We start from the raw sequence: 27,704 nt of genomic DNA on the forward strand, positions 1-27,704 counted from the left end.
CTCCATCTTTAAGCCTAATTAATTATATTTCCCCAAACTAACAGGGAACAGTTCAGGGACTATCTGTGGAAGAGCAGCAATCTGAAACAGAATGCCTTACTGAAAACTATATAAATGTCAAAAAAAAAGTCAGGCAAGGGATCTTTTGATCTAGATAAACTAAACAGTGATTCCGATTGCTTAATAAAGAAATTATGAAGTCAATTTAAAGGAATAATCACATTTCCCATATCTATTTCTCTTTATAGCCATACTATTTTAAATTATTACATCTCCATCACAAAGCTGACTAAACTGCAGCTATCACCATACAGTCTCTAAGAGCCACTATCTCAAACAAGGAGAGAAAGTTTCCTTACATACATTTCTTGCGACGTCCACAAAAATGTTGCTTTTGAAACCTTCCATGATGGTAACCATTCGCTTGCGCGTGATACTTGTGGTAAATGTGAGTTCTATGATGGCCAAGAGAAAAGGATTTGGGATTGGACTGTACTGTGTACCGGTGCACCTTTTCTTCAGCTGTTCGTTTATATAAGACATGAGGATGGTGCCCAGCAGGTGATGTGTAGTTGTGCTCCTGCGCCAGCTGCTGAGGTAATGGAGATATAAGGAATTCGATCTTCCGTGTCCTTATCAAACCTGACTAAAAAAAGGAGCACAAATTAGAGGACGATTGTCAAAGTTTACGACTGGAACGTGCTAGCTCTTAAAGTGATCTTCCAAAGCCTCTACACAGACTGAAACGTGGTCCTCTAAATTGGATTTACTCCAGATTTAATCTGGATAGTCCTCCCAATTAAATATACATTGTTTCACTTTGAATATGGCCAAGTTTATGTTTGGTAACACGGAGAACAAAAATGTTGTACCCCACAGTATTAGCATAGCACTTTCGCACAGTGTTACAATTAACTTTTTAGGCAACATTAATGCTGGTATCAGGTTAATCTAAGCAGAAATCTAAGCATGTTATGGTGCAGCCGTACAAAAATAAAGCATCTAAAAATTTGAGTGCCATCATTCAGTGATCAACTCCCAACGATTTAATCAACATGAAGCTATTTACAATTTTTGTCCTCATACAAAAAAAAAAAAAAAAAACCTGATCAGTGAAATCAAGTATCTTGTCGTTTTCTTTCTTGGAGCCCAGAAGACCGAAGTATGGGAAATCTATGTTGTATTTTTCACACAGTGTCTACACATAAAAATCCACATGTGATGAAGTGTTTCCAGGATCAGGGCCAGAGAAATGTGGGTGGCACTGAGGAAGTATTTCCATGCAGCTCATTAATCAGTTATGATTTTATTTCATTTCTTGGTTTTGTAAAACATGTAGCAATAAACACTCCTTTTTACCAAGTCAAAACCCAAGAAGTTTCATCAGGTAATTCTATTACATTATATATGCAATACTAGATACAGATTTTTGTTTTGCATCAATGAAGCTCTACCATGTGCCAACACTATCCTGCCAAAAACTGACATCCCATGAGAACTACATATCTCTAATGCTTCAGAAAAATATGTGCAGACACACAAATGTCAATTATAAACCATCTTGTCCAACTTATCAAGTCCCAGCTCACAATTCTACCTCCTTTCTCAAAAGACATTCTCTGAAATGTACACGTTAGACAGGTATTCTCTAATTTCACCTCTGAAATTGATGCTTTTCTTTACCCAAACCTCCTGCATCCAGAATGCCAGAGGTATTCAAAAGAGAACAAATTTTAATGCCTAGTACAAGCCCTGTTTTTTTTAATGATTTTTGAAATTTTCTGCACTTTCAGAACTGCATCCCATGAGGAAAAATCAACAGAAAATGTAAAGCAAGTAAAAATGAGAAGTTACATGTAAAATCTTCACATCTTTAACTGTCTACTAAGTCAATACTAAAACTGAATTTAAGCGTATTCCAGTTAAAAAGATATTTCAGAGACATACAAGCTCTCCATAGACTATAGTCAGGCACTATGCACTCTACAAGGAAATTCACTTCTGTTTTACCAACTCAGTTGCATCTTCATCATGCTCTCTGGTATGGAGTCCTAATGATATTACTGTTAAAATCATATTGTGTTCTTTATTTTGACAACATAATTGATGCCATATTATTAACTGGGATGGTCTGTTTGACTCCTGAAAATTAATATAAAAATAAAAATAGATCATACTATGATTCACAATTTACCCCCTCTCCTTTCTTCTACACAAATTCATAATAATATATCTACATCTACTTGACATTCTAAATAAAGGCTAAAATTGCCTCTGTTGATAAAAGAGAGGGAACACAGACAAGAATTTAGTTTGTCTGCTCAGTGCAATAAGTTGGCATATTTCAAATGTCAATTCTCATTTGGTAATGGTAAAGTACTTTCCTGTAGGAAAGAAGACTAATATTTTAATCTTTGTGATGCCATTATACAATTTAAAAGTGGTTCTGAGATGCAATCTTTATCTTCTGAAATGTACTGGTAACTGTGAAGTGCTACTTTTTTTTCTTTCTGCTGGAAAACAGAAATACAGTAAATCTGGTTTTTATTTCCCCATTTTAAAGATTTCCACATCTGAAATTATTCCTGTAGGATTCATTTTGTGAATGAATCAAACCATATGGAAGAAAGGATTTTCTGCATTTTCCTATAAGAAACCATCCCTGATGTACACCAATTTGCACCAAATGTAGCCCCAAATGTAAATTCTGTACATCCATCATAAAGGCAGATTAAGAATTGTGGGAGGGAAAATAAAATAAAATAAAATAAAATAATTTTAAAAAAAAGCAGACTGAATTCTGTACTTCTTGCATATTGCTGTACCACTTTGTAGGCTGTCATCAACAGAGTGCCTTACAAACGTATTCATTTTTTTCCAGTAGGAATGATCCTGAATGTCCCATAACACTTATTTTTTGGACTTTACATCAGATGCATCCTTCAAATGGCAACATCTAGTCTTACCAAGTCGTCATCAAGAAGAAAGGAGAAGTGCCATGCAGCAGTCTGGACACTCAGTCACAGACCATTCTCCATTTCTTTCCATTTCTTTCAGGTATGTGATGATTTCAATGAATCACATGAAAATAATCTCTTTGGTATTTCAAAAGCAATGCTGAGAATGCTGATCTGGCTTCTGACAGAGGCACTCCTCTGGATTGGTGCAAAGTGGGCAGCGGGACAGTAACTGCCAGATACCCTTCTTATAGGTTCTTGAGTGCTTTGGGTAAAGTAAAATAGTCTGCGACTGTGGCTGGAAAATATGCCAGCTGAGAAATACTGGAGCACAGAGGCAGGATACTAGCACAGAATCATCTTTTCTAACTTCCCACTGCCAAGGAATTTCAGCTCCTCGAAGCAGACTGGGTTTTGGCTAGTCTGTACTTCTGGGCAGTGTCAGTGTCCTTTGGAATTTTTCCTACACATACACGAAACATCACTGTAATCATCAGTTAGATGCAATACATTTCTCCACCTCAAGTAGTTCAGTAGATGAACAAATACTGTCAAAACTGTCATGGAAATTTTAAGTATTAGGTTTTCATATTGCCAGCATAGCTTTAAGTATACATGTGCTTTTCCTTGAATTAGAAGTCAATGATACCTTTCCATTAACTTTGATGGTTTTGAGACCAAGCAAGAAGAGGAACAGATAAGTCCAGACCCCCTTTTTTTTTTCTTCAGATTCTCTGCACTTGGAACACCAAGAGAGAAAGCAGCATGGCAAAATCTAACATTTTTAACGAGTCTAGACAACACAGCATGAAATTGACAGGGGACTCCCTCTGTCCCACTGTGGCTATCAGTAGCAATAGCAGTGATTGTGAGAATATGGTGGGAAGGAAAACCCAAGAGACTGCTCAGTTGGAATCTGCTGCTCTCTAGTTCTTCCTTCAGAACACACATTTGCTGTCCTTCTTTAAGGCATCTTCCACACCACTGGGAAGTAAATTGAAAGACTGTGTAATTGAAAGATCTGTGTAGGTAGCAAATAATTCAGAATCAATACATTGGAAGAACTTACAGTTTGTTTGCAGAAAAGCTGAGAGAAGATTGGAAGGCAACATTCTTCCCGCTCATTATGTGCAATGAAATGTTTGCTCAGCTTTGGGCTAAAGAAACTTTCAGACAAGAATATATCTTCGTAAGATTCCTAAATATCAGGGGCCTAACAATAAGGTAAGGCACTTGTTCCATTGTCTTGGTGCAGTTCAAAAGGAGGACAAATCTCAAAGAGAAGTTTAGAGATGGGAAATGATAAAATTTCAGCTTCAAGATATTTTAATATTATTCTAGAATAAAAACTGAAGAATAAAGGGAATTCTTTGAACTACCAAAATTTAATTTTAGCCATTAAAAACTAGATAAATCTTCCACTGGTCTCAAACTCACTCAGTAGTCTTGATAGAAAAAGGCAGAAAAATGTATGTTGAAGACTGTTCTCATTCTGCCTTTTAGTATAACTGCAAGTGGCTGCTTCCATTTGCCTTCCTCTGTTTTCTTAGACTTAGTGAACAGTATTGGAGCTTACCAGCCAGTAAATCTAATTCATTTGTATGTTTCAGGATCTCTAAGAACCAGACCCTCCATAAGAAATGCAATATTGACAGTGAGGGATACACCATGCAGAGAAGTATTTTTGGGACTTCTACTTCTTGCCTTAAAAACAACAAAAAACCCTACATTCAGAGATAGTAAGGAAACCCTTGCTCTCAACCAGAAGTCTCGTGGCTATCATTTCTCTATTTGCATGTAAGACCCTTTCATTAAATGCTAATAACATTAAATGCAACAGCTTGGCTACATGCATAATGAAGTTACAAGAGTTTCGTAATTGAGATAAAAAATCCAAGTAATGAAGTAAGGAGCATAAAGAAATGAAACAGAAAATTAAAATGTGAATAAATGAACTGCAGTGTCTCTGCTTATCAAAACTACTCAGTACTGACTGAGGGAAAACTGAATTATGGTTCGTATGACCAGGAGTATCTCAACTAAACCAAGTGTTAAAAAAAAATGCATAAACTATCTAAGCAATATAAGTCATTTCCAGAATGCTTTATTCAATGTTATGAGCATATAATAAAATTAAGTGTTAAAAAACATTTTGTCATAACTGGTGGCTGTTAAGACTGTGGCCAAAGAAGTTAATGAATCCTATTCCACTAGGTGGGTGTGCATGTAATCAAGATGAAAAATCTCTCAAAAAGGAAGAGTTAAATGTAGTTACACCCATTAAAATTGCTCCAAACATTCATGCAAAGTTTTAAGAGATTTGACACAAGGCCAGTCGAAATTGGCATAAGCCTTTACACAGACAGCAGTGGACATTGATCCAAGACTTCTGTTGTGTTATTTTCCAACTGTCCAGCTCTTAGAAAACACAAATCATTGATTCAAACATCTTAACGAGAGTTACAGCACGTATCAGAGGCACAAAGTACAGCTTTTACTTCCGCTTAAATAAAAGTGTAAAATAAGAACTTTTTTGAAATAGAATAGGAAGACATGACCTAAGAATGCTTTCTGGTTATTTAAAATTATCTGAGGTCCACAAATACAAGTTTCTTTTTATCTAGTATTCACAGTATATATTTTTGGAACCAGCTAATGTCACAGCATCCTGGAATCTTTTCCCATCGTTTTTGTAGTGAAAACTCAACTCATATCATGAAATCATATTGCCATATGTTGCCCTAGGGCCCATACTTGCCTCCAAAACTGGGCAAATGTCTGCTTTCAAAAACCAAGATACTGTACTGTGCCAGAAAAAGGGAGAGGTCCCCCAACACACTTGTGCTTCTGCTCAGACTTCACCAGGCTGGTGGAGAGATGAGTCCTTTCCCTTGGGTTTTATAGGTGAAGTCTTTCATGAAGTACAGAGGTGACCTTTGTGTTTGAGATCCAATTCTGCACATGGTCTAAGGCAGCTGGTGGCAAGCCAATCTTGATTAGAAGCAAAGTAGCTGCTGAGAAACTGGGTTTATGAGCTCAAGCATGGCATAATGTTTACACATCCACATGGTATTTTGGAATGGAGATAGTTCTTGGCCAGCAGTTTGGAGAACAGCAACAGGCATTTCAGATCCACTTCAAATGCACACTCAGACCTGACAGTCCCCTATGTATATAGCAGCAGATACAAAATTTTCACAATGCAGGGCAAATGTGCCAGTTGTTTATAACGAATTTTGGGAAAAACCTTGAATAGGGGGTAGTGATCCAGCTTTCTTATACATAGCACAGAATTTTTGTTTCTCCAAAGCAAAGATATTCAACCAATAAGAGTAGAAGGTTGTTCAAAGCAATGCCACATCATGAAAGCAATCTAAATAAATATTTATTTATAGAATGTGTAATGGAAGTAGACTCACCTCTTGGGATAGGTTCAATTGGTAGTCTGAAAAACATGCAAGACTACAACCTTACTACAGTGATAAACCAAATTATTTCCAAGAATTATAGCCAGCAATATAGTACATGGTGACCTGGAATTAGAGATATCTGATATCACTAACTGACTTTTTGAGAGATGGGTTATTGAGTACCTCTCAGGTTAGGGTCAAAATGTTAGTGCTCTGGAAACTATAATAAAAATGAGCAAATTAAGATGTAAAAGTGAGTAGAAAAAATACATGCTACATATCTGGCAAAGCAGAATGGAGGAGCTGAATTGCAGCAAGTATAGCAGAGGTGAAAGATATCTTTACCCTTGGGAAGCAGCACGAGCAAACAGCCAAACCAATGGCAGTATATCACGGTAATTAAAGAAGTTTGTTCACTCTGCTATGACCTACAGCCTTCTGGGTTGTAGCTGCAATGGAGACAGCAGCAGCTAACAGAGTTAAGGCATATTTTGCCTCCATATGGTGCTTCTGCTCCCCTCAGAAGGGCATTTCAGCCATGTGCCCATGTTGTTGAAGCACAGGGTGAATTAAAGAAGGTTCTGAGGCACAGCAACAGGGACACAATCCATGATTTTCCATGCTAGACATCCAGGAGCTCCTGTTGAACTGAACATTGTCTCTGGACTGCAACACTTTCAGGGTGCATTTATACCAGTTTGGGAAAGAAAATGTTCTGGGAAAGTAGTGAGAATGGACTCTCATGAGGTTTCCAATAATATACAGGCATTATTGAAGTCAGAGATCCCACGAGTAAAACTCGGAGCATTTTCATTTTTGATCCTATCCCAAACCAGGCAGCACAAAGTCATGCGAACACACTAAACAAAAGAGAATTCAAATTAACTAAACTTTTCCCTAGCTTTTATGTTTGCCAAACAAATTCATCCATTCTTCAGAAAAGTATCAAGTCTGTACAAGGGCAGTTCCTAATGACTATCCCAGTCAGGCAAGTACAAATGTAATATTTTATTGGTCTCGGTCCTTGGCTAATGAGAATAACCTCAGCAGACCTTTCCTGATTTTCACCAGATTGTAATATCTGGCTCTGTACCACAGCAAATGTTTAGATTAAGTTAATGGACTTTATACATACTGAAGTATTTTTATCATCAAAGAAGCATTAGAATCACTGGTTGCCTATTTCAACTTAATAATTGCACAGAAGATCACATGTTTCTTTAGGTTTTAAATGAATCATACAATAACTCAGTTTACTTTGTTTTCCAACATAATGTAGATTTCTTGCAAATAAGAAATGTTAGGGATTCGTAACAACATAGCATTTTATTATCTACGGATCTGACAGAAAGAAAGTAAGAAGTTGAAACTGCAATCTGAGTTAGTCATGAAAGACTGCTCTGTATGGCTGCTCAAAAGAAGTGCAATGCAGAACATTCAGCAATTACTAAAACAAGGTAACAAAATTGCGTGTCTTTAATTATTCCTAAATGAACAAAGACAACGTTATCTCTGAATAGTGCCTTTGTATTTTTGCAGTTGACTGAACTTGTTTAAAACATCTTTTTGCAATCCTCTGTCAACATAAGGCAAATAAGGAAATACTCTTGTTTTTTCCTTCATTGAGGAAAAAAACACTCACATTGGTATTTAAATGTCTTAGATGTATTAAATTGGTATTCATTGCAGGGTAATGAGATATTCTAGAACTAACACAAATTTCATTGTTTAGCCAAAGGTTAAATACATGCTCTTAAGTACCTGAGCTTCCTCATTTCTCATGTTAAAACAAAACAAAACAAACAGCAAAAAAACCCACATAAGCAGTCATCTTAAATAGACAGAATAAAAATACTGATGTAGACTACAGCATTATGACACCATGGACAGACTGTTAAGATTTAAGTGCCAAAGGTTTGCCAAGCAGCACTCAAGATCACTTCATTAGCAGTTCCATCAGTATTGGTACTGACTGAGTTTTTGGCTTGTTATAATGTTTCTGGAAAGCAATTAGCTAAAACCAACAACTTGAATTAAGACTTGGTGGCTGTACAAGCAATTGGGTACTGCCTGGTTAAGCAAATCCCTGCAACTGTGAGATAAAATCTTGATGTTTTATTAGTTATGACAGTTCTAAAATCCAACACAAAGTAAACAGGAAACAGCAGGATTGTTTTATGAATACACTTATGTTTCACTTTTCCTAAAAAGAGGCAGCCCATATTTGTCATGTACTGTCTTACAGTTGATTAGTTACTTATGGCACACCAAGAGTAATAAACCAACTGACCTCAGAAGATAGTTTAGTTAGTCTCCTAAACTTGCATGTAAGAAAGGTCATTGCTGGATCAGGACTTAATGGAACCCTTTGCATGTGAAAAGAGCCCTACCTTCTGGAAATTTTGAAGCACGGGAGGCACAGATCTCCTTGTCCTGTCACTCTGGGTGGCAGAACAAAATTAAAGTACCATTACGTTCTACTCAAATCTCTGAAATGTGACTTCAAAATACCTACTCAAAGGACTAGGTGCAGTGAAAATGCACTGGAAAGACTCTCTTCCTTCATGCACAGCTTATTAGTTTTATGTTGATGGGATTAATACGTATTAATATTCTAGGGAAACTGTATGGCTTCTGAATGAATCTTCCGATCCTGCAATTGTGATAAAGGCAAAACCAGTAACATTATTTAAACAATAATGACACTGAAAAAGGACTGCTTAAAGAAAAAATACAAATGATGATGATAAATAACTAAAACCAGTACTTGGAAATTCTTTTCCATAGGTATTTAGCATTAGCAGATGCTTGCTTGTTTCCGATCAGCAACATTCCTTCCTATCGGACATGTAACTCTAAACACTACAAGTCATAAATCAGGCCTCACAGGAAACAATACTGTAAACTGTGAGATTTTAAAACAAAATGCTGAAGGTCTTTGGTGTTTTGTTTGCTTTCTGATTTCTTGAACCATTTTGGATGAATATTTAATTTTTTTTTTTACTATTTTATGATTGTGTGTATGGGAATCATAGTCTTTTTTTTTTTTTTTTTTTTTTTAGTGAAAACTCAGCTTTTCCTGTGATGTTAGGATTTTGGCAGCTATTCCTTTCAGAACTTTACGTATCATGAATGAGACTGGCAGACAAGCCTGAAGACACCCTGTTGAAGTTGCAGCCAAGACACTGAACACACTCAGCACACCGCTAGCTGACAGCAGACACTTCACTCTGCTCAGTGACTTACACTGACCGCACCAAAGATCCACAGGGAATACTCCAGACAGTGACAGTTTGCTACCCATGCCTACTTTTCCCCAGTGAAGATCTTCCAGATAAAAGCTCTGGCCTGGCAGAGCTGATGCAAATGCATTTGAGGGGGCAGAAGATCTGAGCCTGTCTGACCCGCGATAATTTGCATTCAAACAAAATAAATCCAGTTCAATTCCCATAGCAATTTTATTTTGCTATGAATAGCTCAGGCAGCTCCAATAGCGAGGAGCTCGGGTTACATCTGATTGCCAGCTGTATTGCTTACTAAGAAGTTAGGTCAGTGGTTCCCAACCTTTTAATTTTCCTTGTTGGAGTATACATTGCTATGGATTAGTTACATGAGAGAGTGGTCACAAGGAACTCTGTAGGGAATAAAGTATCAGCTTTGCTGATATTCCACATACACAGACATACATATGTTGAAATATCTACGTGGGAAGGAAAAAAGGAGTGGAATAAAAGATCTTAGGCCATTAAGGGAATGGAAAACAAGAAGCAAAGATGGCCCAAGGGTGACAATGTCAAGCTGATGTCTGCGTTATCTGGATTCAGCTCCCAGTTCTTTGTCATACAGCTTCTCTGTTCCTTATTTCTCAGTTTGAAAGGCAGGATAGTATATTCTATATTGACAATGCTCAAAAAAATTGCAAAGACACACATTTGACCAGTCAGATGATTCTATGTCCCTCACTATAGAAGCTCACGGCCTTTCTCCTGCTGCAGCCCCAACCTTCAGGGTGCCACTCAGCAGCTTGAGCACACAAACCCATAATAGCTAGGTACTTGCCGCTTAGCAGGACTCTGCACTGGTAAGCGCCCTGCCCGAAGACGTGCTGCTCAAATACAGCTCTGACCACCATCTGTGTCTCATCACATCACTGGGTAGACTTCTGCCATGTGGTCCCCATCACAAGAACCTGAGTGCTAATACATTATGTGACCCAGAAAAGTGGTCACATCCACTGGAGTCTGAGGTTTGATAGGGTCGCTCCGAACAAGAAATTCCCTTACTGTAATTCTGGCTGCTTTACACATGGCTATACGTAATGTGATTATTTAGCATTGACAAGAAAGGAGGAGTGGGAAAGAATAAACTTAGCCTCTGCTTTTGCTTGTAATCACATTTTCAAAGCAGGCCAGTAGCCTGAATCACACTGTCTTAGTTTCAGCTGGGATGGAATTGTTTTCGTCAAGAGTGGTATGATGCTATGTTTTTGGTTCCAGGAGAAAAACAATGCTGATTACACACTGATGTTTATAGTTGCTGCTAAGCACTGTTGTGCAGAGCCAAGGCCATTCTCATTGAAGGCCCAAAGGAGCTGAGAGGGAACAGAATCAAGATAGATGATTTAAATTGGATAAAGAGGTATTCCATATCATATGACAACATGTAGAAGAAGTTTGGAAGGGAGTTCACCTCTCTCTCTCTTCTGCTGCTCAGGGTGCTAGCTGGGCATTGGTTGGGGGTGGCAACCATAAGCAATTGCTTTTGCATCACTTGTTATACGCATTTATATATATGAAGTCATAATTATTATCCTTTTCCTTTTCTTTATCTTAGTAAATAGTTTTATCTCAACCCACAAGTTCTACTTTGTTTCTGATTTTCTTCCCCATCCCACTGGGAAGGGAGGAGTGAGCAAATGAGTATGTGATGCTTAGTCACATGCTAGGTTAAACCATAATGCATTTTCTTTCTAAGAAATGACAAATCAGTAAAACTTCAAAGGCAGTTCATACTATTAACTTGAAACAGGACAGCAGCATATCACCAAATTAAATTTAGGCCTCACCGTTTTCTCAGTTGGTCACAACATAAGAAACATTTCCAGGACAACTCCATGTGGAAGTCAGATACACAGTAAGCCATACAGACATCCTTAGTCTGCAGGTCTTAGTTTAGAACGGACATTTGATTAAGAAGTGAGTTATTTGCTAAGCCAAATATAGTAACTGCCATCTATAGTCCATGTCATGAAATATGCCCACATATTTCTGGGCACAGCTTACAACCTGCCTTCACATTATATTATCAAGTATACCATGGGTCCAAAAATTTGATTCCTTAATTGTAGGCAAATGCAACAAGCTAGCAAACAGTGGAACACACATGTACTGCCTCATTCCTGTTCTGCTTCAGAACTGTGCACTCATCCATACTCTCTCCCACAAATTATGCTATTTTTTAGTACAAGGGAACGATGCACAAAGGTGAGCATGCCAATTCTTTTGCTGGTTTTACTAGTGAAATTAAAAGCAGAAAACCTGGGTGAATTTGTCCCCTTTAGAAAAGCATTTGATACTCTTATAAATGAAAGTTTGGTGAGAAATTATTTTCAGTAAAATTTTCTAATTGCAGTAATTCCTGTAATAGAAGCAAGTTTAATCTCGTGCAAAAATCACTACAATATGTTCTGGTGAGGTACGAAATATGACACAGTGTCAAGATAGTCCTCCTAAAATTGAGATGATAACAATGCTGCTTTAATTTTGGTCCATATTTTCAGTAAAAAGTGAGTTAAATTCACCCCTTCTCACTCTAACACACCAATTTACATCTGTTGGCATCTGTAGTGGAAATGCTAAGTCAGGGCTTAAAACAGGGATTGCACACCTGGTGGGAAGGCAGGGCCAACCCATGGGAGCTCAGATGCATGCAATGCATCTGAGTGACTGGAAGGTTTGGAGCCAGGATCCACCCCTTCCCAGACCTCATTTAAAGATTGGTAGCGGAGGTAAGGGTTTCTTTTGATAGAGATCCCTGCCTATGTGAAATCTAAACGTAAGTAACACTTTTCCTTCATTTCTGTGTCTGTGGCTGCTTTTGTGTTTGTTCTCATTTGCTGTAGCTAGAGACCTGCTATTACCATCCCATTATAGCATTACAACATCTTATCTGCTAACAGGGTTAGAGAGCAACACACAAGTCTAAACCAACATCTGGACTGTTAACATAATGGTTTGTAAGTATTCAGATCTGTATTTGACTCAGCCTTCCTTACTAGGCCTGCAGAATTACAATGGTTATGAAAGGTTACTCTGATTTTCCTATAAGTAGACTTTAGTATAAGCCAGTGAATTAAGTTGAGGTGAGTCTTGAGAAAAATATGAAAGACTGCATGGAAATAGTTACATATTTTTCATTAACAAAACTAGCTCCATCATGTGCCTCAGAAAATCAGTGATAAGAACAGAGTACGAAAAAGAGCATGAGGAGAAGACAAAGATTTCTGTTTCTACACAGACTTATAAAAACTGATCCAAAAAAACAGGCCTTTGATTCCGGTCTCAGCAAGCACACAATAGTGATTTCTTTTTTTCAAGCAAGTGACTAGCATTCATGAAAGTGTTTGTACAGTAGAGTGTACTACTCAGTGTACTACTTCCTAATAAATTTTGTGGAGCTCCAGAGATCAAAGAAACCTTCTGAGGATATTTGAGACCTCAAGAAAAATAAAATGGCAAAGGGAAGGTTGTACTCAAAAGTAACTTTTTGTTCTGTGAAGTATTGTCTGTATTAAATTGGTCCAAGAAACCTGGAAATCTATTGCCATAAGTGTTGCCACAATGATAAGCACTATCAACCTTCTACATGGAACAAAAATGCAGGGAAGTTGAGGGAGATAAAATCCTATGGAATATGTTGACATCTTAACATGTTGCGAAGTTATAAAAGGATGGCTTAAAAAAAGAAAATCAGCAGAAGATTTAGCATGCAAAATTTCCTAGGCAACCTGACCTTCTTTCTGCAATGAATCTACTGAACAGTAGGTTAAGCAAAGGTCAGGTTAAATACAGGTTAAGAAAAAAGGCTTCCAAGAAGAGGAATGTGCTGTCAGGTTTACAGAGGCTCTGGGACATCGTGGAAGTGAGTGAGAGTTACAGACACTTCAGTCTCATTTCTATCCCAGGGCTTGCTTGTGCTCCCTGCTCCAGCCTGCCTCTACAGAACACAAGAGCCCCAGTGAACACTCATGATTTACTATTCTCGCATTCTAACTTCTCAGCTGTATCCTGTCCTAAGCCCATCTCTCACATTAGTGTACTTCTGACTTGTCCCCAAAGCCATCTGGCTGCTGAGTGGTCACTTGGGCTTTCCCTGGCTAACGGGTCTCCACCTGCACTGCCTGCTAAGAGACCAGTGACAGGAAGGTAGTCAAGTGCTATTCATCTCTACGCATTTTCCTACACAAGATCTTACATGTTTCTAGGAACTAAAATGTGGTTTTTACACTTCTCAGCGTGAATTTGCTCAACTTAATATGTCATGACTAAAGATGGGATTGTTCATGCAATCCATGTGGATCATCAGTCATTTACTCCACCTTTCCTTCTTTCCATGTGGTAACATAAACAGAGGAAAAGCCAGAAAGACCTCTTGTTGTGAAACACTTCCTCTCGTCACATTATGTTACACTTTACACTTCTCCCACAGAATAAAACCAGCACTGTTAATGTCCTATAGAAGTAAATTAGTCACAAATAGCACCATGGGGAACTGAAATATTTTGAATATATACCATATAATCAGGAAATGCCCACCCTCCTTATCTGCTAGGGAACCAGGAAACTGAAAGCTTTGTAATTTTAAACTGCCCATCAGTTGCTATGAATCAATCACACATCTCACTTTGGAAAGTTAGTGTACATAAGGAATGCAGTTAAGATAAGAGAGGGCTGAAACTACACTCCCACTCTTGTTGAAATAGTTTCAGCCTGTGATTTCACACTTGATGACTCCTGTCCTGGGCTCCTCTCTTTGTGCTCCTCAAAAGGAGGATACTGGACATATTTTTTTGAAAACATTTATGCTATTATCAATCAATCCTAAATCTATCTCATTTTTTTTGTATTAGTAAATCAATTGTATAAGATACTTTATGAACTCACACAATAAGTTCTTCCTTTAACATATGCTAATACATAACAATTGAAGTAATGCCAGAATAATATATGTCACAGTCAGTTTTTGCAGCTACTTTACATCCGGCCACTTACTATGAAAACCAACCAGAGATGAATCTCATCAACTCTCTCCTTAAAATTTAAGCTAATTTCTGGAAGAGACATGAAAGAGTTCATTTAAATAGCTAGAACATGGTATCACTATTTAATGGCAGAGAAGATAACAGCTTTAAAAAGCACTACCCTGTGTAACTGTACATAAATAACAGTGCATTAATATTTCTGTCTTTTGTAAAATCAACATCAACATGGGTACCAGTTCAGTGCTTTTGTATAGACATACACATATGTATACATAATTTTTTTTCTTTTTATTGGCTAGTGAAATGCAAAAAGTCAGATCCAGAAGGTGAAGTGCCACATAGTCCAAATGCCACACTTGACTTCATCAGGATTTGATTGTGATTAGACCAGGTAAGCTCTTTCCAGTTATTTATCTTTGAGTATGTTGCTGGTTTTCTGGGAAGCTGTTTGAATTCCTGCTTCATTTCACTTCTGGCTGTTACTTGCCTGAGCAGGCCATGAGAAGAAGATAGGGTCAGTCTGCAGATTGGTTTCTTTGTCTTTCAGGTAGTCCTGACTCAGTGTAATCTGTTTATACAGCTCTACCTTCAGCTACTTACAAGATGTGTTTTGGGTCTGCCAGTGGAAACTGACATGCTGCACTTTCTTTATAGACTAGCAGTACCTTCCCTCTGAAAAATGTATTTCTAAACCAAGTAGTAATTACAGTAATTTTACCAAAAAGGTACTGTGTGCCTCTTGATTCAAAGGCCAGGATGGAAGAAGACAAGGGAACCTTCTTGAGGTTCTGATCTAAAGAATTATAGAACATATTATTCATTATAAACTTTAGATGAAGCCCCCAAAAACAGCAGGTACTTATAAGTGACAGTAGAAGATATCATGCTGCAGGGATTAGAGCTGTGCACTTCTGTCTCAGCCTGCTAAGTTTCCTTTTTCCTCCCCCTTTGCTGAGGTTTTAGCTGCTAGAGGCAAGAAAACAATCTGATCATCAGTATGCATTGTTGGGAATGCAAAATATATCCATACAGCCTTCAGCATGGTTTCTAGCATGAAGAATAGCCAGTAACCAGAGAAAGAAACTGGGGACTGGAGATACTGTTGTGGTAGGCTGGTGTCTAGTGTTTTTACAGACAGTTATTATAAACAATGTAATGTAGAATGATCCTCTGTCAGAAAAAGTAGTAAAAAGGGGCAAAAGTGACAGAAGCATATTTTCATCCATATTATAGTAATCCACAGCTCCACGGGAGGCTGCAGAAAATTCAGGCTGGCCCTAGACCAAGGTTTGTACTTCAATCTTTAATTTATACTTGCATCAACCAAAATAAATAGCACAATTTTCTGTCAAGTGTTAACAGGAAATGAAACTGGGTAGCCACATATTTAGAAAGGTTTAAACTTTCTTCTCTGACAGCCTTTATACCTACTCTATACCATTACCAGGTAATACTTCAATAGCTATATTCAGTGAAAATACTTATTGAGGTTTAGTCTAGCCTGAATTTAAGAACTACTGTTTTGGTGAATTCTTTCTTAAAAAAAAGAAGAAAAAAAAACCCGGCATAAGACAAGCCTACTTATGACAGAATTATTTTTAAATCATAGAATGCTCAGTGTTCTCACCAAAGTGCACTAATTTGCAGAAAGAGAAAGCAAATCTGTTTTTAATTTTATTATTTGAAAAAATCTAATTATATTTTGGTGTGATATAAATTTTATATTTCATGGCAAAAAAAACTGTCGATCTGAAGAGTAATCCCTGTTTCATTAGTTTGTGTATTCTGACACAGTATATAATATTACATTCTTAAATTAGTTGGAAGCTGCACTGTGCTGCAGAGTATAAAAACAAAAGTGAGGGCTTAAGCTAGGTCAAGCATATTTTGTACAGGTCCATTAAAAATCTCATTCTATTAATATTAATAAAGATGTTGAGACACAAAAGTCCTTCAATTAACATATTAGACAGGCAGGCACAAGCTTTCAAGTGATCCCACTGTGAACAGCAAGAATCCAGTCCTCACAGCGTAAAGCCGTGAGTGTGCTGTGTACATAGTAGTGCAGCTAGAAATGCTAATGCCACAGAAGAGTGGAAAGGCAATGCCCTATTGTCTCCATAAGTAAACATCACTTTATTGCTTCAGCTTCCTCTTTAACTAAATGTGTGAATGCTGAATGTTGCTATTCCAGTAAGAGTAATTTCAAGATCTGTTACCTTTGTCATCATACTTTTTTTTTTTATTTCACTACTTTGTGGCAGGAACTAGCTGGGAAGCTACATATAAGATTCAGGAAAATGATTTTTGTCTGACTGCATAAATTGTTTGTAGATTTCCCTAGCCTATGGACACTGTAAGAAAGAAATTAATTTGAACTTTCCAGAAATTACTTTGGATAATAATGGTTCCCACGGTACTAAGCTCCAACCATCAAGACTCATTCACTTGCATATGACCTAATTACTTGACATTTCTTCACCTCATTCTTAGTGACTTCCGAGCATGATAAACAATAAAAGGTTACTGATGTCAAACTATTATGAGTCTCTAACACACACTAAAGCTCGTACTGAAGCTTAATACATTTGTAAATTGTGTTGATCTGCAAGGCATTATGATTTCAGGTTTCTGTAAATGTTTACCTCAAAGCTTTAGTCAATGCTCTGCTGTCTGAACCAAAGTAAAGTTCTGCTTCCATCAGCTATTCACATAGCTGGTCGACTCACTGTCAGAGCAAATCAATAGGAAATTCCTTTTGCATACTGTAATTTATGGTAGACCTGCAGCAACAGAATTGGGATTAAAATGGGATAAGAAAAGGCAAGAAAGAACCAACATTTCTGCTCCCAGTGACATGATCAAAAAGACAGAGGAAGACCTTGTTTGTAATACATTTATACATTAAAGTTCAATTCAGATACCATGTAAGGGCTAGTCAGAGCATTCCCAACACAAAATGAGTGAGTTTTAGGAAAAAGATGATGAAGACTGAACTTCAGTTGTGTAACTTGCTGTAGATTTAGCTCTCGTAGAGATAGCCAGGTTTAACCCCCTGTTCTGCTAACTCACTGACAGAATACCATTTAAAAATGTGTCTCACAGACCAACAACTTCTGTGCGTGATTGAGAGTCAGGTTAGAGGAAATACTTCTAGTAACTAACAAAGCTGTTCACCTCAGTGGAGCTGTTGCCAGTTTATCGTTGGACACTGAAATTTCCAAAAAGAAGACAGGTATTTTTCTAGAATCTTCTTGGAGAGTTATAAATACATAAATGAAATCAGACAAAGCTCTGAAATTGTCTTACTGAACCAACTATAAATTATTGGCATAGCAGCCAATTGCGCAGCAAGGTCGCAGTTTTTATTGTACCCCATCCAAGAACTGCGAATTTCAAATCACAGAAGGTGATAACAGGCCTCTGTCATTCTCTCACAGCTGGCAGTACCAGGAATCAAGGTCAAGTTCCCAATTGAACACAAGCATAGTCATCACAAAGCTGTCATACTCAGGATGCTGGTTTTGCAGAGAGGCTAAGGAAGGAGAAAGCTTAGAGGGAAAGAAGAAAGAGGATTTACAACAGTTTTGATACTATTGTTTGTTCTAATTAAGTGGGCTGTATAGCATGGTCAGGGCACAACCAGCATACCCCTCTGCTTTCCACTGCTGTGTGCCACGTACAGAACTTTGGGAGTGGGCTGCTTGAGATGGACTTGAACTACAGTTTCACAGACTGTCACTTTGTTTTGAATAAGTGAAAGGCTTTAGATTCTGAGTCTGCAAACCTGGTATTTTCCTCAGATGCTTTTGAAGTGGAGGAAGAAGGAAAAAGAAATAAAACCTTGTTTATTAGTAACAAAAAGCTGCTACTAGTTTTTAGAATCTGCTTCTACATAGAGAAAGACTTTGAATGTTCAACAGTTCACTGCTGTGGAGAAAAGAATATGTTGCATCTCAGCAGCAGAGATGGTATGATCCAAACAAAAATAGTGGCACTTAAAATAAAAATACTCATTTACATCAAAGACATCCTGTTATGAGGAGGTCAAGTCTGTGCAGACAGGTCATCCTCTCTTGACCCCTATGGAGGCATTTGACTACTTGTTTCTCTCTAACAGATTGACTCTCTAAGGGAAACTGTGGGAACTAAAAGATGTGGAAAGACTTTGCTATAGCAAGAAAAATGCTCATGTTTCAAGGATAAATGAAGTCTACTGATTCCTTTAGAAGTTGCATCACTGCTTCTGAAAGAAGAAAGATAAACTGCCTATTTATGCAACAACTCTGATTCTGGAACTGTTTTTAGGGTGCAAGCAGTGGTGCTCATAGCAGGCTGAAGTTTGGTGTGATGGTGTGAGAGACACCAAAGAACAATTTCTGTGCTCTTACTGTCAGTTAAGCAGTAATGGAGCAGGCAAAAACAAGTGAACAGGCTAGCTCCTGTGGGCAGCCTTGAGACCTGTTGGATGCTCACAGCCCACTGTGTTCATGCAGATGGGGCCAAACTGCTCTTAGACAGTGACACAGTATTTCCTCTATGCGTGTGCAATTTTTTTTTATTATAAAACCTGGAAAAAACACTACTGCTATCACCTCTCCTGCCCAGTGTGGGCAGATTACTTGTACAGTATTTAACCTCTGAAATTCAAGTTCTCACCCATGAGAAATCAATTGGCTCACAATGCCTGGGATAACATAATCCTTGTATTGCACAGTTAAACAGAAAATTTTTCAGACAGCTATAGAGAAGGGTAATCAACAATAACCTATTCATCATGCAATTCAATTCCAATCGGAGGTCAATAGAAGGCTGAAGTCAGAAGTATTCAGTATTTGTCTAGTATAATTTAAAATTTCTTGTAGAATATGGCTTTTCCTCACTGTCACTTCATTTTCCTTGAAATGATTTTCCTCCTTTCCTCTTGATTGTATTAAGAGAAGAATAATGGCACAATGTCCATCAAGACAGGGGACAAAATGATGGTCTTGTGAAACAGTTTGAATTTTATAAGGGACAGAGATGTGATGGTGTGTGAATATAAAGCCAATTAACATATGTTCCAATGCTGTTTATTTTGTTCCCACGTAAAAGCAAAAGTACAGATTTGCATATTGACTTGTGGAAGGCCTAAAAATAGTTTTGAGAATAAGTCAAATTGTCATTTTTGTGCTTGGTTTCTTTTCGAGGTCCTACTGGGCCAAATTTTGTCCTATTTTTACAGCTGTAGTTTTCTAAAGGAACTTCCTTATAAGCAGCAATTGTTTTGTACTTTCACCAGCAGCCTGGCTCACTGATTTTGACGGCAGTTTGTCTGAATAAGAACCTTGGGATTTGTCTCAACATACTTAATTGGACTTAAAGTGTGAGCTCTAGGAATAAGAGACTGTTGTTAGCATGAACTTAAATAATGCTAATACAGGGTGCAATTAAATGACTACAAAGAATGGGTACATGAGTTGCCTTGCCTGCCTGCCTCTTAGGTGGCCAGACTACATTAAGAAGCTTTAATTTTGTGGCTTCTTTGATACTTTGAGCAAGTCCTACCCTCAGACATGTACACACAACTACCATTGAATTAATACATCTCCTGTTTATCTCTCACTACTACATCTAACCCTTTCTCCAGTCGTAGACTCCTCTGACAGCTCAGTGAGTGTAACATGATTCATCCTTCCCTCCTCTTTCTCTTCCCTTGACTAGACACTAACAAACAACAGAATTTGAGACAAGAGGCCCCTTATAATGAAAGATTCAATCACATCTTACCAAAAACAAAGGAGGGCACTGGCTAGTGCATGAAGCTGACTCCACTCTTCTAATTGCTGCACATAAATAAAAGGGCAGAATGGCACATATTCTCCTCTAGTATAAGCAGAAGCAGTCTGTCAGGTCTCCACACTGGCGCACTTGTTTAGGGTTGAATTTGGCTTAAGCAATAAAATTATGTATTTTATGGGACTTTTATTGTTCCATTAAATTGATTATAATGTAAAGCTAAGAGAATTCCTTCATGTTGTATATATATTTCTTTAGGGGGCACATGCTTTGTGTTTGCCTAATACATGACTTCTCCACCAAACAGCTGCAACACTCCCACAAATGTTACATAAAAACCAACTCATTCATTATGATCAATATTTTCTATGTCTTGTGCACTGGAGTATGCTATAAACTTCCTTGACTCTTTCAGAGAAAGGTCTTGTTCACAAGGGAACATTACTTCTGATCCTAGAAATACATGTTTAAATTACTTTCAAGAATGTCAGTAGTCAGATTATGTTCTTGAGACAACTTGAGTTGTATTCTGCCCCAGTTTAGTGTGTGCTGCAAACAACTTGCCATACAAGAGACAGAACAGAGAGAAAAAGTATATAAAAAGAGACAATCAAACCACAGAGAGTAGTAAAGCTTTTAGGAACAATGTCATCCTGAAGTGGGTTTAAAGATGGTGAACCTGACACTAATATCTGTTTTTAAAACAGGAGAGAGAATGTCATGATTAAAAGGATGGGCAAGGAGAATACACAAATGGCCATATTGAATACTTCCTAAAAGATTTTCTTATCCTAACAGTGGCCTACACTATCTCCTTCAGAAAACCCCTTTATTATGAGTGTTTGGCATAGTCTGCGTTCCAGTTATATAACTAAAGGCAATTACAGGTAATTTGATATTAACTGAACAATAGTGGGAATCAAATTTTAATCTGAATAAGTAAGAATTAAGTCAGGACTTCAGGAAAAAAATATATATAATTTCGGGCAGAATGAGCAGTTTGAATTGAAAGTGAGATGAAGTGGCAAGACAAACCAGTAGCCTGGATGTACGCACTGGGATAGCACAAGGAATTGAAGGAAACTCCAAAAAGTCATGCTTGACATACACAGGAGTTTTATTAAAAGTGATAATGAATATCAGTGAAGAAAGGAGTTGAAAATTTTACCCAATTTTCTATTTGGGCCACATTAAAATGATGCCAGAAGAACAAACTGCTTTTGTATTTACAAATGTAAATGAACTCACTGACCCAAAGTTAAAAGAGTTGAACAGAAACAGCCCTGAGAGTAAGAATGTATTAGCAAAATATATGAAAATTAAAAATAAAAGTTATCATAGTTGTTTTAATATTTTCTTCTCTCCAGACAGCCCAGAATATTTTTTTTTTTGAAGGTATATAAAGTACGATTTTTTGAGCATTTATAAACTGAGCAAATCTGTGTGATGTAGAACATAAGCCTGAATTTTACTAAATGTGACACACTTTATTATTAGGTATGCATGATGCTGTTACTTAATGGCCAATGGTGAAGCAGGCATGTAGAAATATTTGAACAAGATTTCCTGCATACAAGTTAATTTCATCAAAAAGACTGGAAAAACATGGTACAGCAAGCAAGGCATATGCTGAATAAAGAAAAAAGGGCGGGGAAAAAAAAAGGAATTTTCCTGTTGACAATCAAAGTACCTAAATATTTGGGTGATGAAAAGGCAAGAGATATTACTCAAAGCAAATCTGCATGCATTATCCTAAAATGCTAACTTAATTTACACCAGATAAAGAGCATGGATCCAAGTTTGCCTTTTGACCCATCGAGAAAATTATCTTGATGGATGGAAACATTTGGTTTCCAATCAACAATTCAGCATGAAAATGTGAGGCCTTAGTGTCATCTAAACTGTTAAAATGTTAGATGCACACATATCTTAATAGATGATACTGAAGCAACAAATTCTTGCTCCTTTCCAGTGTTAAGGTCATTCTGTCTAACAAACCAATTCATATAGACTCTCTCAAGAGTCCACTCTGCAGGCAATGGCAGATAACAGACAACTGAATGACTGAATACTCTAGGTCATCCAAAAAATTAGATCAAAGAGTCCCTGTAGTCTATTGAAATGCAATTGCTTCCAAATCACATTGTGGTGTTCCAGGCCTGAAAGAATGGGTCACTGCAATTTTATTGTAGAGAAGCTATTGCTAATGAAAGGAACAATGGAAAGATTAGTGCTACCAACCATATAGAAGAAACACCACTTTCGGTTTAATTGCAGTGAACAAAGCAAATAGGAAAGAAGGGCAACCAAGTGACAAAAGTAGTTGGTGCAAAGAGGATATAGAAGCTATTCACAAGGTTCTCCTGGTCAGGGCAGAGCGTCCAGACTTAACATATGATTACTGAATTTGGATCACAGTAAAAAGCAACGCGGTTGTCATTACAAACAGCTGGTGAGACATTTTTAAGAAAGCAGTCTTGCAAGCTGAAAGACTAAGAATTGTGTTGATAATTTTCCTGCCAGGCACCAGTTGCACAGAAATTAATAAAAGGATAGGGAGAAAGGAACAATTATATGTTGTGATACTGACTGTGCAGGAGATTATTAAAAGTTGTTTTAAATTGGTAAATGAAGTAAAACAATTTAAGGTGAACTATGTTGAATCTTGGGACTGATTAAAGAAAGAGACAGATTCCAATTGATAATAGCATAGATACTGAAAAGGTTCTGCCATAATAAATTTTTTGAAGCCACAATGTTTATTCTCTTTTGATCAGTTTCTGGATCTTTTGTAAGTAAAGCTTACCAGTCATAACAACCTGTATGTCGAGACAGTGGTAAAAGATCTATTTCAGTCTCAGTTAAGATCACTACATTCTGTTTCTCTGTGACCCGAGGCAGACTTGAACCTTCCTTCTCCAGACAAGACATGACAAGCCCAGCTCCACTTAGCTCTTGATGCATGTTAGAAAATAAAACGTGACCAAACAGGGAGATCACCCAAACTCCAGCTGTTGTACAGAGGCAGAGTGCTTCCCTTACAGGAAATGGCAAACACTGCAATAAGTTAAAACAGCTTTTGTCTAAATAAAAGTGATAATACCTATTAGTTTTGAAAATTAAGTTTCCATAGAAATTCCCGACTAAGCACATTTGATAATGACAGTTCAGTACTACAGACATAAAAACAAAAAAATTCATTCCAGCTCCTGGCATTTGCTCCAAAGCCACATTTGCAACTGTTCAAATGAACTGGAAAATACTAATTCATCTAACTGCTGTGACCAACGCATTTAAGTAGAGCATTCAAAATATTACCAGACTATTTCAACCAATTATCAGTATTCAACAGCTCTTCCTAGTGAACCACCCTCTTCTCAAGTCTCTGATTATTATTTCAAAAGGAACACTGGATGTCTGAAGTGCCCCTCTTTTAGTCTTACCATGCAGTTTAATAGCCCTTATGATCAAGTACCTTTGCAAAAGAGATTTCTAGAGGGTGACCCAACATATCCTTTGGACCTCTGAACCATACAGCATAAAGATAGCTCCATATAACCTAGCACTGTTGAACGTCACTGTTCTAATCTGTGTCCATATGAAATTTGTGAAGTGCAAGATCTTTTGCCTTAAAGCCATTAATAACTATTAATTCTGTAGCTAGCTATTCTGAATTACATCAGTAAAGACCTTTCTGGAGGAAAATAGCACTATCAGATACATTTTGGAAAAAAAAAAAATTATTTGTGCATAGTAATTTTTCATGAACAGCCATTAATAGAATGTATGCAAAGACAGCATTTAACACGTTCATAAGAGATCAACTCATCAAGACTTATAAACCAAAGTAGGCTGGAATTGCCACAGGAAGCTAAGGGAAATTGGTTCATAACTCCTGCTGTGTTAGGAAATTCACCCTTCCTTAAAGCAGTTGACAAAACTAGGTATACATTTTTTTCTCATTAGCGTGGAGTTTGATTTTTTTCTTTATTCACAGCAGTTCACAATAGCAGGAAGAACATTTATTTAAGAGGAAGCAAAACAGGTAGAAACTATCACAAACTACAACAAACGAAAACTTCTATGGGATAGTTACTAGGCCTAGCAGTCTTCTGCTTTTTTCCTGAAAGATCCTTAAAGGTGCGATACAGTTAATTAACTATACCTATACCTCTTCTGTTAAATGCAATAGCAACCAGTGGTATTAAGAAAATCACCAAATGGCAGATGGTACATAAAGATCTTTGCCAAAACAACCATGGTTCCACGTATGAAAATAGTTTTGAGTACTGATTTGTTTGAAAGAGACACTTACCAAGCCTACACATGTAGATATTGCTACTGACGAGGTACTATCGTTCCTTATAAATCCCTGGTAGAAACACTGCTCAATTTCATGTTCCTGAGAATTTGAGACTCCATCTTTCCCAAGTACCTGGACAACAAAACTGTTGCTTAAAATGGTTGAAGGCTTAAGTTCTAAGTGAAGCTCCTGTCCAAATGCTGAAAATTTGTAGTGCAAGGAACTCCTTGAACTGTGAGTTGATCTCTTTTTCCTAGTACTGTGCAAAACATTGTGTGAAATGTATGATCCACTGGCATCCACTTTGACGGGTGTCACAAAGACATAATCTGTAACGATAAAGTTAGCCATCAGCTTTAGCATCCAGCAAATACGGTGTCATTCTAACACAGCAAGCAGCAGGCTTTTGTTATGGTATGAAGAATTCCCCCATTCAGGGAATAGCCTGAAAGCTCCACAGGCTATGTGTATATAGGCTTGGCTGCATGTATTCACCCTGTAAGTCACACAGCCTCTCAAACAGTGTTTGTTTCCTTTCTGCCCCACTGAGAGGTACAGACTAAGTAGCATAGCTGTGAACATTCCCACAATCACTCTTCTGAAGACATTTGTCATCACCAGCAGATCTGTAGATTTTCCCCTCCCCCTGTATTAATTGCTGTCAAATGTGAAGGCTGCTTTGGTTTGAGGTTTTTTTTTGGTTTTTTTTTGGTCCCTAAGAATGCAGCAAATATTGTATCACTGTAGGGGAAACCATGACTGGGACTTTGTAGAACTGTACCACTTGTTCAAATGGATTAAAGGATTAATTTATTAATGCCTTAACTGAGTGAGACCTCATCTCTTTGTAGTGACTTGATTAGACTGGGTTTCAAATTGTAACTGACCTTCAGAAGAAAGAGATTACATGCTACCTAATAACCTTTAGTCAGCCATTGCTAATTGCATGTCAAAGAAATTTATTGTTTTGGATAAAATACACGAAAAATTACAAAACTTAGCTGAGATCTACTTGTAGTAAACTATGAAAGGAAAAAACAGAGGCTCTGATTCAGCTAGCTTCACAAGCAAGTGCCTAGCCTGAATTCCATCACCACTGCTCTTGATCTGTCCATACAGAGAGCCTGGATACAGGCTCTGAATTTTTGTCATTTGCTGAACTAGCGCCGAATCCCAGTGCTGTGAGTAAGTATGCTGAATAAACTGCTTCCCAGCCCCACTGAGCTGTTGAGTTGTATCTCTGTGCACCCTTAAAGATGCCTGTGCATTTGACAGTTAGACAACTCACTCCTCTCCCTCAATTGAAATAACACCATTACAAAAGAAGAAAAAACCTTCTTATCTTGTTAAAGATGTTTCAGATACAATTTCCTGGCCTGAGTAGATTTTATTGGGTACACACTAAGCTGAACACATAAGCAGTGATAGGCTGTTTCTCTTTAGTGGAAACAGTGCATCAAGAGCTTTTGCTTTCCTTGAGTAGCATTAATCAGCATCAGAAATCAGAACGCTAAGCAGGCTAGTGGCCAAAAAAATGCAAGCAGCTGCTGGAGTGAGGGAATCCCCTGGTGAACAGGCAATGGGTGCAAGAGGATTTTCCTTCCTGCACCCTGGTATGGTTCTCCATTGTACTTTGTTTCCCCACTCATCCAATAAAAAGCACATACTGCACTTCAACCTTCCCAAAGTCATCAGCATCTAAGTGCTAGTCTCTGCAGCCTGGGAACAAACAGGGCTCTCATCACACAGCCTTTTCTCTCCAGGTTTGCTCTCCCTTATCCTGCAGCGTGCCACTTCCGCTGTCCCACCCAAATCTTTTTACTACTTTTGTCTCCTTGCTTCCATAACAAACATATGAGGTTTTGATGTTGTGGCTACATACACATTCATCTTTCTAACTGCATATGTATATATGGATGTATTTACCATCTCATTTATTCATCCTCTTTGCCTGTAGACATCATTCCTTGTAGTCTTTGCACACATAGCTGATCAAGTCAATCTTTGCCCAGAGTTAGCTGTTTTACAGAAGCCAACTCACTTTCACTTTATGCTCCCCAAACGCTGAAGCTTCTTCACTTTAACTGCTCAGTCTACCAAGAAAAAAGCATCTACACAAATGTTCATATGCATAGATACAGAAAGAGCAATACAAACCATGGTTTAATTCACTGCTACTGATGCTGTCACTGGTTAAACTTGCTGCATGAGACATGCAACAGAGGCAACACAGCTGAAGGGTCTGCAAGAGAAAAAAAAAAAGAGAGAGAGAGAGAGAAAAGAAGTATTGGGCGAGATTCACTTGACAAGGGAAGGCAGAAAGACAAGGCATCAGAAACTGTGCAGTAACCTGCTGTGCAAGTACACTAGGCGATTGCAAAAGAAAGTGCTCTCGACCTGCCTTTACAGCGTTTCCAAGCCACAGGAAGGTCGGGAACTGCATGGAGCTGCCGCTGAGAATCGCGGCAGGTAAAGTCCAGACGACCAGCAGGAGACAGTCCATGTTCCGCCGTGCACCTGGCGTGCTACCTGCTCCCCGAAGCGCGCGGCGGCCGAGCCCGGATCCCCCGCATGGTCACCTGGGCTCTGCCCCGCAGCAGCTCCGGCTGCCGCCTCGCAGCGCCGCGCCCCCGCCGTGCGCGACGGCGGAGCCCATGGAGCGGCGCCCAGGTAAGCGCGCCCTCGCCGCCCAACGGCGCGCACGCTTTAAGCCTCCTCCGCCACCGCCGCCGCGGGGCAGCGCTGCCTCCGGCGCCGCGTCTCGGAGCGGTCGCCGCCCGGGGGGCGCCGCGGAGCGGAGCGGGCGGGACCAATAGGGAGGCGGCGGGGCCGGGCCGGGCCGGGGGACTGGGGGCCGGGGCTGGGCTGGGGGGTGCGGGGGGAGGCACCTGGGCGAGGGGGAGACGGAGGCGGCTCCTGCGACGTCCGGGAGCGAGGAAGGGCAGGGCTGAGGGGGAACGGCGGTGCCGCACACCTGCGCCGGCGGGACGAGCGCA

General features: G+C 38.6%; 1 protein-coding gene across 3 annotated transcripts in view; it reads right to left on the reverse strand.

Moving 5' to 3' along the window:
• The window catches only part of ADAMTS18 (ADAM metallopeptidase with thrombospondin type 1 motif 18), a 68,344-nt gene extending 41,088 nt beyond the window's left edge, over positions 1-27,256 (reverse strand). The window contains exons 1-4 of one of the 3 annotated variants that reach the window (XM_042821800.1): positions 27,110-27,256; positions 26,866-26,950; positions 24,721-25,037; positions 364-646 (exon numbers count right to left, since the gene is read on the reverse strand). In XM_042821800.1, coding sequence (XP_042677734.1) covers positions 364-646; positions 24,721-25,037; positions 26,866-26,950; positions 27,110-27,211 — 787 coding nt within the window. In that variant the 5' untranslated portion in view covers positions 27,212-27,256. Of the gene's footprint in view, positions 1-359; positions 647-24,720; positions 25,038-26,865; positions 26,951-27,105 lie in introns of those variants that run through there. The other 2 variants (XM_042821801.1, XM_042821802.1) reach the window with 2 other exon arrangements.
• Between the last annotated feature and the right edge of the window lie 448 nt (positions 27,257-27,704).

This window comes from Centrocercus urophasianus, unplaced genomic scaffold (genome assembly GCF_019232065.1).
Source record: "Centrocercus urophasianus isolate 14NV4802_14NV808 unplaced genomic scaffold, USGS_Curo_1.0 seq_2, whole genome shotgun sequence".
Lineage (NCBI taxonomy): Eukaryota > Metazoa > Chordata > Aves > Galliformes > Phasianidae > Centrocercus > Centrocercus urophasianus.